At 40.3% G+C, this 13,391-nt stretch overlaps 1 protein-coding gene across 2 annotated transcripts in view; it reads right to left on the bottom strand.

The window, feature by feature from the left end:
• Positions 1-13,391, bottom strand: part of PIGF (phosphatidylinositol glycan anchor biosynthesis class F) — a 44,101-nt gene that overhangs the window by 24,660 nt on the left and 6,050 nt on the right. For both annotated transcript variants that reach the window (XM_042445318.1, XM_042445309.1), the window contains exon 4: positions 12,606-12,722. In XM_042445318.1, coding sequence (XP_042301252.1) covers positions 12,606-12,722 — 117 coding nt within the window. The remainder of the gene's footprint in view (positions 1-12,605; positions 12,723-13,391) is intronic.

The raw sequence follows: 13,391 nt of genomic DNA, 5'->3' as shown, positions 1-13,391 counted from the left end.
AAATAAAGAGATAATACAGGAATATCTGGTTAATCTAAACGAATATAAATCTCAAGGACCAGATGAACTACATCCAAGGGTATTCAAAGAACTGGCAAATGTAATATCGGAGCCATTGGCAATAATCTTTGAGAACGCTTGGAGAACAGGAGACATCCCAGCAGACTGGAGGAGAGCAAACATTGTCCCCATCTTCAAAAAGGGGGGGGGGGAAGAGAATCGCAACAATTATCGTCCAATTAGTCTGACATCAATACCAGGAACGATTCTAGAACAGATCATTAAACAGAGCGTCTGTAAACATTTAGAAAGCAATGCCATAATCACAAAAAGTCAACACAGGTTTCAGAGAAAGAAGTCATGCCAGACAAATCTAATCTCTTTTTTTGATAAAATTACCAGCTTGTTAGATGAAGGGAATGCTGTTGATAAAGTATATCTTGCTTTCAGTAAGGCCTTTGACAAGGTTTCCCATGACATTCTTGCAAACAAACTTGTAAAATGTGGGCTAGACAAAGTAACTGTTACATGGATTTGTAACTGGTTGACCGGTCGAACGCAAAGGGTGCTCAACAATAGCTCCTTTTCATCCTGGAGGGAAGTGACCAGTGGGGTCCCACAGGGCTCTGTCCTGGGCCCAGTGTTATTCAACATCTTTATCAATGACCTGGATGACAGAATTGGGAGCATACTTATCAGATTCACAGATGACATATATTGTGTCCAGTTCTGGGCACCACAATTCAAAAATAACATTGAGAAACTGGAGCGTGTCCAGAGGAGGGCGACTAAAATGGTGAAAGGTCTGGAAACCTTGCCCTATGAGGAACGACTCAGGGAGCTGGGGATGTTTAGCCTGGAGAAGAGAAGGTTAAGAGGTGATATGATAGCCCTGTTTAAATATTTGAAAGGATGTCATATTGAGGAGGGAGCAAGCTTGTTTTCTGCTGCTCCAAAGACTAAGACCCGGAGCAATGGATGCAAACAGCAGGAAAAGAGATTCCACCTCAACATTAGGAAGAACTTCCTGACAGTAAGGGCTGTTCGACAGTGGAACAAACTCCCTCGGAGTGTAGTGGAGTCTCCTTCCTTGGAGGTCGTTAAGCAGAGGCTGGATGGCCATCTGTCGGGGATGCTTTGATGTGGATTTCCTGCATGGCAGGGGGTTGGACTGGATGGCCCGTGCGGTCTCTTCCAACTCTATGATTCTATGATTCTATGACCCCCTGCTCTATTAACATTTTAAAATTCATTTCAAAATCCATCCATATCTGTTTTTGTTTTGATGAGGGTGGCATTTTTGGCATTTTGTATCACTCCTGCAGAGTTCCAAGGACAGAGAAAATGGTCCCTGGACCTGCTACTGTTGCCCATCCCATTGTAAGATTTTGCTAGTTGTGCTTATGTTATTTTGATTTTAGAACTGACTTTAGTTAACAGTTTTATGGACTGTTTTATGAAAAGGTAAATATGAAGTTTAGTTGTAATGCCAAACCATGTCCATGCACTGGGGAAAAAGTGGTTTGGCATACTGTTAGCACTCCTTAGGATGACATACTCTCTGATGTTTGCCACCTCAATTTTCCTGGCTAAAAGCAAATCATATTTTCTATTTAACTGAAGCCACCAAATATGGTAGTTTCCCAAGAAACCAGGAATGGACTTCAAGAAAAGTGTGAGGGATTTGTCATGCAAAAGGAAAAGTGTACAAATTACAGGTTATTCATAACATGTCAAATCATTAGTTTAATGTAGAAAATTTTTTAAGAACTTAAAAATATATGGGCCCTAGCTTGTAAGATTATAGATCTGCATGCAATCTGCACACATTGATGTGCATCCACCATACACTGGCTCACACATCTTGTTTAACGTAATATGTGAACCACTTCATAGATAACAGTCCTCATTGTTCATTGTTTTAAAGAATCTTTAACATGCTGTAATATTTACTGAATTAATTTGTCTCTACTTCACCTGTAAAAAAAAGAGACAGGTTTGGGAAATAAAGAGTTCTGGAAATCCCATAGCTAAAATGGCAAGAGGTGCAATTCAGCATCATATAATGCATGCTGAGTTTTCTAATGAACAGAGAAACTGGGACAAATCCTGCCAAACTGGAGTATAGGTTGAGTCTCCCTTATCCAAACTGCTTGGGACCAGAAGTATTTTGGATTTTTTAAGACTCTGGAATATTTGCATATACATAATGAGATATCTTGAGTAAACACACAATTCATTTATGTTTCTACACATAGCCTGAAAGTAATTTTATACAATATTTTAATGCTTTTGTGCATGAAACAAAGTTTGTGTACATTGAACCATCAGAAAACAAAGGTGTTACTATCTCAGCCACCCATTTAAAAAAAAGTTTTGAATTTTGGAGCATATTTGAAATTAAGGAATAAGGGAGACTCAACCAGTGTTGTCTGACAGACTTTCAGTGGAGGAAACCAAGTCAATAAAATCTCACTGACACTGGTGCCTTGTAGAAATTTCAAGTACTACAATGTTTTTTTCCGAATAATCTCAGGTCATGACATTCACTGCTGTCATGATTCATTTCTATCATCCTGAAATCTCTCCAGCTGAGCTAGCTTTTTAATTAAGTTCAAAAGGACACTGAAGGCTCATGGCTCAGATAGTCACATTGGGTGAAAATCTGACTGAAATCACTGTCATCTAAGCAGGTGTAAAATTCACACTGTGTAAAACAGACTTGCTCAACATGATCCCTTCACATGTGGCCATACTAGCTGGGCAGAAAGGGAAATGTCATGCAGCACATCTGGGGGATGGGAGGTTTGGGAAGGCTAAATCAAGATCCCTTCACTATGGTTATATTAGTTCTGACAGATACTGAGAGCTACTGCTTCAGAAAACTAGAGCCAGATGTCTCTTCTCCACATGACTTTGATGGGAGTTATGCTCATTTGCATCAGGAACTGAGTTTCATATTTCAAAAAAGATTTAATTTATTTCCACCCCTGCTGAGAAAACAATATGGAAGAACTGGATGGCCCTTGTGGGATCTTCCATCTCTGTAATTCTAAGTCTGGTTAACTTTTGGATGGGAGACCTCCAGTGAAGACCAGGTCTCCCCAAGAATGGGGAGAAAGTTTACAAATTTTAGTATGCAAATTATACTCATAAAAAGTACAAGACAGTGTGGTATCTCATACAGTTCTTCTGATTCTGAGACCCTACTGTTGGGCAGAGTGAGACAGTCACTTCATGTAGCAGATTTGGAGTGTCATGAAGATAGCAAACTGTCACTTATTTATTGCTTTGTAATTTTTACTGCCAGGGATGAAGAAGGATATTTGTGGGATTTTCTGCTTCATGTGGGAAAACAGCACAGTTAGCTCTCCGTCCTTGATTTGCTGTTCTACATAAGGCAGCAATATTTCTTGGGCTGACATTGCTTAGGCAAACATTCTGGCACTTCTGTTTGAATAACAAAATGCACACATAAAGAATATCAGGATGATTTTTCCATCCTAGTAAATGCATAGATGCATATCAGGATAAAGGTAGGTCATTCAGACATTACAAAGGAGGCCCCTTTCTTTCTTTCTTGAAGACCCTGCCTTGGGTCCAGAGAAACTGACACAAATCAATGGATTCAAACTGCAAGAAAAGAGATTCCTCCTAAATATTAGGAAAAACATCTTGACTGAAAGACCAGTGCTAACAAGAACAGGGCTAATGACCACATCATCTAATGATGACCACATCATCTAATATTGGTTCCACACAAGTATTTTCAGTAGTGTAACCATTTTGTTGTTTAACGTGTTAGTGTTTTACTATTGTATCCATGCATATATAATAGTATATATACACAATGTTACTCTGGAAGATTTTGACTGATGAAGATGTGATATTGAAACATCCATAAATGTTTCCTGGGGTTGACTGTATTATGATTTCTTCATGGCATTCTTATAGGACTGCTTTTGGTAATAACATATCATGCTGATAGACATGGGACTTTCCCATTGAAATATCTAACTGAAGTTACACAGGTTTATGAAGTTTTCCATTTGCCACATACTCATGAAGACGTCTATTGTACAGTATCTTTTTTTAAATATATATATATACATTTACTGAAGCTTTCAGCATGGAATATCTACTCAGACATTTTTCCCAGTCTCTTCAAGTAACTTGTTATGTGCCTGCATTTTGTAATACATCATTTTTTGTGCATGTTGTTCATACCATTTTATTATAATATTGGATGTACTTTATACAATCTAATTTAATACTTAAATAGAGTGCAATTATACAGCCATTAGACCTGTTCTTTTCCTTGTTATTTTACTCTGTAGTGGGTTCTGGGGGGTTTCACCCACTGGTATATGTAAGAGCAATTTGACAGTGGAATAGACTGCTTCAGAGAGTGGTGGACAATCTTTTTTGGAGGTCTATTTAAGCAAAGGCCAAATGGCCATCTCTCACAAATGCTTTAACAGTGGGTTCCTGCATGGCAAAGGATTGGAATAGATGGCCTTTGTAGTCCTTTCCAACTTTATCCTGCAGTGGGAGACATGCATGTGTCATGTAGCTAAAACTTACAATGCTAGCCACTGCTTCACACACAAAAAACATCCCATCCTGTAAACAATACGGTCCCCCACAACACACTCACACAACCATTTCAGAGTGGTCAGAAAGCGGTGGTGGGGATGAGCAGGGATGTATCCAACTATTTTGCTATTGAATGAGGTGTTGTAAAAATCTCAGTGACCTCTGAAAGTTTCTGCAAATGACACCCTTGCAAAGTAAAATAGCTAGACATATCCCCACTCACCCTTCCACACAAACACACACAAACAAACAACACAGAATAGGGTATTTTGCAGGCTGTGCTACTTACAAGGTAGCTTTGGTGGATGTGATCACTGTATAGTTGAAACAGAACATCAACATCTCCAATGATCCAAAAATGTGTTGCAATGGCATAAATCTGATGTACAATATGTACATGTGTGTGTGTTCTCAAGTCGCCTGTGATTTATGGCAATGCTATGAAATTAGTAGGGTTTTCTTAGGCAAGGGATACTCAAGAGATGGTTTTTCCAGATCCTTTCTGTGAAATACAGCCTGCATTACCTGGTCTTCACTGGATGTCTCCCATCCAAAGGCTAACCTGGACTGACCCTTCCAAGATCTGATGAGATCTGGTGCCTCTAGGCCTAGGGTATTTAGGCAGCTATGTCTGACTCACACCATCATAATTCACCAACAATCCTATTTGTTAATCATTTCAATCCTATTTGTTAACTGCTTCAACATACATATATACACATATTTGCTGAAACAATTAACAGACAGGATTGATACAATTAACATATAGGATTGTTAGTGGTTTATATATAAAAACCACTAACAATCCTATATGTTAATTGTATCAATCAATATATATATGAGAGATTAACTGCATCCTTTTGGGATCCAGGACGAATTGGGAAGAAGTGCTACTGATTTGCTTTCTAATGACCTATAAATAAACTGTAAATGTACTTAAATTGGCTTTAATGTGATTTGGACTGTAGTGAATTTAGTTCCCTTTCCTTTTCAATGCAAATTGAAATGTGATTTTTTTTAAAAAAATAAACAAACACTGTGAGGAGTGCTGGGGGCCACAAAAAGGGCGGGGGGGCACATACCTCCCCAGGAAACACTTTATCTCCCCCTGGTTTACCTTGACTATCATCTTTCTTAGCTCTTTCAGATGTGCAGGTTTAATTTCTTGCTTGGACATTGTTCTTCCTTACATTTATTTTTAAATTTTTTTCTGGTTTGTCACTGGAAGAATATATGTTAAAAACAGCAACAAAAAGGGCATGCCCTTTCACATGAGTGTACATCTGTCAGTAAGCAAATATGGGAACAAATCATACTTTGTGCAGTCAATGTCTTCTCTACATCTCTCCTGTTGAATTATGTGAAGTCTGCCTGGAAATCCAGGGGGATTATCCTTAGCCAGCCCTTTGATTCAACTTGTATCATTTTAAAACAGCCGTAAACAAAATAAACACAATGCTTCTTAGCTGTTCCAGAGAAGACATAATTTGAGCCTCTACTGCTCAGTGTTTACAGATACTTTACCATCTGGCTGCAACATTACAGCGGTGATTGTATATAGAGAGTGAGAACAGCACCCTTTCCTCTAGCCCAGAAGTGTTCATAGCAGACACAGAATCAGCTGAAGTCACAAAACTGGAGTAACATTTCAAATTCCTGGGTTATATTGACGCCCACAAAATCCACCCAGCATAAACAAAGATTTCTGTGTAGACAGTAAGGCAATATCATTTGCTTACGCTTTACCTTCATTTATTCCACTTTATGCTTTGCTTAGCCATGATATTTGGGCTACCCACCAACTTTGGCCAAGGGTGAGATAAATATGGTGAGATAAACAATTAAGCAGAAAGCTTATTTTTTCATAATATTAGACAAATATGCCCAAAAACTTTAAATATATTTCAACCTTGAAAGATGTGTTATTTGTTTAGATTTATACAATTCTGCATGACTAAGGTCTCATCTGCATTGTAGAAATAATGATGTTTGACACCACTTTAACTGCCATGGCTCAATGTTATGGAATTCTGGGATTTGTGGTTTGTTGTGGTACCAGCGCTCTCTGACAGCAAAGGCTAAATATCCCACAAAACTACAAATCCCAGATTTCCATAGCACTGAGCCACGACAATCAAAGCAATTTCAAACTGCATTATTTCTGCAGAGCAGATTAGACCTAAGGCACATAGGAGAAGAGTAACATATGCTCATTTTATTTATATTATATATCTTGGGAGGAAGGGAAGAGGAGCTAAGGATCTCAATTGAAAGAAGCAACAAGAGAGCACATTTACAGATGATACAGAAATAATTTGCAACAGTTAAAACCTCTAGCAGGCTATAAAGAGTAACAAACACTGTTAGAAGTGGCACAGAAACAACACATGATATTCTGTCTCGAAACTGCCTTGAAGCCATGCTCTGCGACTAAAAGCAGAGCAAAAAGAACTTCTGATACTCTGTCTCAATGCAGAAAATGTGCATCATCGTACTGGTGTATAAACAGCATGGTGCGAGTGCAGGAAACTAGGAAAGCAAAAAAGCAAAAGTAGGACAAGTAGGGCAGTAGATAATGCACTAGATGTAATTACAACATGCACAAACCAGACAGCCCAACAGGGGTTATGGGGTGAAGAGAGGGAAAAGGGGGCAAGTAATGGGGGCCTCCATGATTGTGCTTTGCCAATGTGTCATTGTATGGGTGGTGCATCACACATGTGACTGTGTGGCCGATCACACCACTGGTTATATGGGGCGAACAATGGGATAATAGAGGGGCAGGGCAACTGGCAGCCACAGGCAGTATGTTCATGTGATCATGCACATGCATTGTGGGGGAGGCAAAAAGTAATAAATGTGAGTCACAGCTTGACGTTGCGTGGTGCAGACTATCTGTGGGTGTTCAGGCTGCCTTGGGAAAGGGCCGTGCAGACAATGGGGTTTCAAACAGATTTAGGGGAAAACAGTATTGAGCTGCTTTTTCCTGCCTATATGCTCAGGCCCTAGGTATTATGTACAGAAGAAATCCACAGAGAGTGGTGGAAGGAAACAATCTTTAGTATGTATTATTTCCTGTTTTGGCATCTATTAGTGAAATCCTACATATGTCCTCTCAAAAGTAAGCACCACTTGAGATTTTCCCTGGTCAATGTGTACAACAGTGATGGGAAACCTGTGATTAATAGGGTCCGCTAGGCCAATTCTGTGTTGAATTTCAGAGTGCAGTTTAGAGCTCTATGCACATGCACTAGGAAAGGCTGGGAAGCAACACAAACATAAGCCCCAACAGAGTAGAAGCCAGAGTTTATACAAGAAGAAGGAAGATGTGGCTTCAGCTGGTTCAAGAAGCGCTTGCAAAGTGTAGTGTTTGTGAACTCTAGTTGTCCTCCAGCAATTTTCACAAATAGTGGGGAAAATAGTAGCATCATTAGCTGGAGTAGCAACTACTTCACTTGAGAAGTCTGGCATGCAAGAAGCCACCAGCTATGAACCTGACTAACAGCACAGGCAGAAAATGATGAGAACAGTCATTAAGCGATGCACCATTCCTCTGGCCCCTAAATTCATGCTCAGAGAAAGCACCTCCATGGTTCTACCATGCCCTCTAGCTGACAGAGGAAAAAGAAAGCGGTAGTTCCACACAGTGTGGACGCTCCAGAGGTTCTGGCTTCCCATTCTAAATGGCCTTTCATATAAAAATGGTGTCCACCCAGGTTGCATAGGCTCCGTTTCTAAATTACCTGTGAAATCATTGTGGATTAGTTGTAGCCAATAGTTCAAAGACAAGACCTGCTGGTGCTCTTGGACATCTCAGCGGCTTTCGATACCATCGACCATGGTATCCTTCTGGAACGCCTGAGAGAACTGGGTATCGGGGGCACTGCGCTCCAGTGGCTCCATTCCTACCTCTCGGGAAGATTCCAGATGGTGAGGCTGGGGGACAGCTGCTCTCGTAAAAGAGAGCTTACATCAGGCATCGCTCAGGGCGCCATTCTGTCCCCCATGCTATTTAACATTTACATGAAGCCGCTGGGAGAGATCATCCGGAGCCATGGAGCACGGTGTTATCAGTACGCTGATGACACCCAGATCTATCTCTCCATGTCTCCGACTGATACAGTGACTAAGGAAGGCATCTCTCCTCTGGATGCCTGCCTGGGGTCAGTAATGGGCTGGATGAGGGAAAACAAACTCAAGCTGAATCCAGAGAAAACAGAGGTACTCGTGATAGGTTCCTCAAGTCCTGACAGGGAAATTTGTCATCCAGTCCTGGACGGGGTCACGCTTCCCCTAAAGGACAAAGTTCGCAGTTTGGGAGTACTCTTGGACTCATCTCTACAGTTATCATCTCAAGTAGATGCGATGGCCAAGAGTGCTTGGTACCAGCTTTGGCTGATACACCAGCTGCGACCCTGCCTCGACCGAAAGGACCTTGAAATGGTAGTACACGCACTGGTAACCTCTCGATTAGATTTCTGTAATGCGCTCTACATGGGGCTACCTTTGTACCAGGTTCGGAAGCTTCAGTTAGTTCAAAATGCTGCAGCCAGATTGGTCGCCGGAACTTCTAGATCAGACCATATAACTCCGGTATTGAGATCTCTCCACTGGCTGCCCATTAACTTCCGAGCTCAATACAAAGTGTTGGTTATCACCTATAAAGCCCTACATGGCTTGGGCCCATGTTACTTGAGGGAACGCCTCTCCCCATACAATCCGCCCCGCACTCTCAGAACTACCGGGAAATGCTTACTTGAAAATCCTAAGACGAGACTGGCATCAACTCGCCATAAAGCATTTTCATCTGTAGCTCCCATATACTGGAATAACCTTCCGGATGAGATAAGGCTTAGTTCCTCTCTAGATGCCTTCAAGAAAGCCTTAAAGACTCATCTTTTTCAGTCAGCATATCCTCCTGACCCCCATTAGAAATTACTGCCTGTTGAAAGATGTTTTTTATGACTGACAGATGTTCTTACATGTGATTTTAAGGCTGTTTCCTAATTATATGTATTCATGTCTTTCATGTACCTTGCAGTTGATGTATTATATATTTGTATGGTATAAATTGTATCTGATGGTGCTGTGAACCGCCTTGATCATTGCGGAAAGGCGGTATACAAATAAAGTTTTTATTTTTATTTATTATTTATATTAAATTGGAAAGCAGTGTAATAGAAAGTGATGGGGGAGGCAAAGAAAAACAAAATCTGAAAATATGAGTCCATACAGATCCATGGTGCACAAAAATCCTGAATAACATCTTGTATAATTAGTCATCTCAACTAATGTTATTTTATTTATTTGGCTTCTATCACCACATTTCTCCCAATGTATCCCAAAATGGGATTCAAGGCAGCTGGCAACAAGAGAAGAGGAACAAGGATGAAAAGGGATAGAGAATAATATCTATGGAAGAATGACTAAAGTAAACGGAAAGGCATGATTCAGCAAAAGAAAGATCTGGATTTACCAATAGGTCTCTGAGAGATCTGCAGTAAATTGTCAAGGATTTCTGATTCTCAACTGTTTAACAAAACCAGCAACAAAATAACTCTTGGCCCCTCCTTGCTTCCCTCCCCAAACACCTTAGCTCAGAATTCTTTAAATGTATGTTTTTTACAATAGGTTCAAACTGTTGAATCTTGAGGTTCCAGGTTTGTTTGTTTTTTTAAAAAAGTAGATGCCACAAGCCAGAAGTCTGCCCAAAGCTGGTCAGAGTCAGAGGATTGGCAATGTGTGCTAAGATGTAACACAGTGCTCTGCAGAGTAATTACAACATGTCATCACTTTTAACAGGTGAGGCCCCAATTTATATTCCAGAGAGAATGTATGATCTTCTAGATGTTGTTGGACCACAACTCCTATTAGTCCTAGTCATCTTAACCAGTGGTAAGCAGATGGATGTGGTCCAGCAACATCTGAAGAGCAAGACATTCCCCATCCATGATTGCTTACTAGAGAGCAAACTGTACTGATTAAAGTGGAATGTACTTCCAAATAAGTGTCCATAGTTACAATGCAGTTTTACTCAACAGCTGTGAGAACCTCAGACTGCAGATCATATGATTAAATTCTTGGTGATACAGATCTATCATAACAGAAGGGGAACATACCTTCAAGACCAGGAAACCTAGACACCAGAAACTTGGCATGCACCTTACACTCACTCAAGGGATATGTACCTGAGGTGAAGGCTGGGTTTAGGATATAAATTAAAAGTTTTTGTGTACTTTAAGGGTACAACACCAGATCAAATCACTAGACAGCAAACTTTCCATATCACTGCATAACTTTCAAATCAGAATAATGTGAAGTCCAGGAGAGGGCAATTCAAGGAACAGGATTATGGATCTTTCCCCTTCCTAATGCTGTCAGCCACAATCATGATCATGCAATGTGCAGACCCCTCCCTAAGAGAGCTCAAGGAAAGTGTCATGGCAGCAGGCATAACTAGCAGTCGTGACTTCATCTAGACTAGGTGGGCATAATGGCTTCAACTCGGATAGCTGTGCACGTTTCTTGAACTCATCAGCTTATCAAACTAAGAATTATTTCAATTAACACACTGCTAGGTACTTTTGCTAGTAGACAGGGTATCACAAAGACTACTACACCCCCGATATACAAGAAATCTAAGAACTGTATCTCACAAAGTAGTAGAACAGTATTAATATCCCACCCTTTTTTCCACAAGTATGTCCAATATCAATGACAAAACTGATGCTCCATAGGACAGGGAACACAATGAAATCACCTAGCCTGGAAGGTAATAGGAAAGAAGGGAACATCCATAAAAGAATTGTCCATTGTCCGTAGAACCAAAGGATGTTCATTAAAGTTGTTATTTTTGTTAACAATGACTGGGAAATGACTGAAGAGTCTTACAAAAGAACATTTTTCTAGTTCCATTAGCACGGGCGATCTTATCACAGCACTTATTTCCCACTACGGGCTTCTGACAGCTAGTCATTAGCTTAGTGGTGCTGGTTACAATAGCAAGATGTCAGAACACAAACAAAGGCCAAGAGTGTTGAACACAGGCAGAAAAAAAAAGGAAACCTGCTGAGCTACCATCTACCACAGAATGTGACTTATTATATGATTCTGTTTGTGCTGTGCAGTATTTCTGTTCAGATATGGAAAGATGTTTGCATTTTTCCCAAAGACAGGTAAGAGACAATTCTATTCCTGAAAAAACAAAGAAGGCAGCTGGTGACTCCAAAGAGTGAGAAAAACAAAAATCAGTGGAGATTCTGAAGGTTGCTAAAGTGGGGGATTTCTTTTCTTTTAAAAAAGGAACAACGCAAATTGTGGGAGAACCACACTTGATTATGTTTTGTCTCCAGCCTCTTTAGTCATGATTTTACTAGGCTTCACAGAAACACTTCAAGTTGTTTCTGATTTATGGTGACCCTAAAGTCAACCTATCACTGAATTTTCTTGGCAGGATTTGTTCAGGCGGGAGGGGGGGGTGCGTTTGCCTCCCTCTGAGGCTGAAAGAGTGTGACATGCCCAGGTCAGCCAGTGGGTTTGCATGGCTGAGTAGGGATTTGAACCCTGGTTTCTGAAGTCAAAGTCCAATGCACAAACCACTACACTATGCTGGCTCTTAGGCTCCACACTCCATTTTTCAAAACAGCTTTTCAATAAACAGCTACCACATTCTAATTCACATTCCTCCATTTTTTCAAAAATGCCACCATCGACATAGTAAGGAAGCATTTTTATATATTTAGACACAAATTTTACTAAGCCAATAAAGCTTAGAAATGGAAGGATGTGAGAAATTAGTCATTATATTTCCATATTTCTCCTTTACGCAGAAAGCACCACAATGCTAATTGGTTCAACAGCCAACCTTTGACCTGGAGGGATATTTTATCCCTATTCCTTTTCAATATTTATACTATTTATATTATTTTGAACTTAGTTTACAAATACATTGTGACTAATTTCAATTGCATTTACCACATTTCAAAATGAAAAACCTATATATAACTTACCCATTTTTACTGAACACTTTGAGCCATATGTGAATATTTGGTCCCAGCAAACACAAGCAATGCAAAGCAGTAAAGGTAGAAAGAAGAACAGCAAATAAAAAGGTCTCCAAGACTGACCTAAAGGAGTGTCAAAAACAAAGAGGATCAGTGAAGTTGTTTAAAAGTTCAGTGTTGGAAAACCTAACAGAGACGACAGTACAGAAAGGAGTGTCATTTCATTTTCTATGACTTGGGTGGGAAACCTGCAGGTTTACTGGGCTTGCTAGACTATAAATCACCTAATTCCTCTCAGTTGGTCACATCGGTTAGATCAGATGGGAATCTGAGTTTAGCTGTTTTAACTGTTTCAAAACTGGATTATAGGATATATTTTTAAGACTGCTTTTAGGAGTGTTTAAAGCAGACCTAAACAACATATGGCCTGCCAAAGGAACACTCACCTTGCAAGACTCCTCTACTGCCTTGCTTTGTCCTAAGGAGAAGACCAAGCAGTGGCAGAAGATGAAGACTGGGAGCGCTTGCTCTGCAAAACCTCTCTGCTGCTTGGCTTTCTCCTGAGGAGAAGGACCAATGGTGGAGGAGGACAGGGAAATGCTCACCCTGCAAAGCTCTTTCTTTGTCTAGTTTTCTCCTGAGAAGGCTGGGCAGCAGAGGAGGAAGGCCAGGCGGAGGAAGAGAAGGGCAAGCAATAGCACTTTACATTTCTATACCAATTCATAGTGAACTAAGCACTCTCTAAGCCAGTGGTCCTCAAACTTTGGTCCTCCAGATGTTTTGAACTTCAGT

This window comes from Sceloporus undulatus, chromosome 1 (genome assembly GCF_019175285.1).
Source record: "Sceloporus undulatus isolate JIND9_A2432 ecotype Alabama chromosome 1, SceUnd_v1.1, whole genome shotgun sequence".
NCBI lineage: Eukaryota > Metazoa > Chordata > Lepidosauria > Squamata > Phrynosomatidae > Sceloporus > Sceloporus undulatus.
Note: the sequence above shows the minus strand (reverse complement) of the source record. Positions and strands in the feature narration are given on the sequence as shown.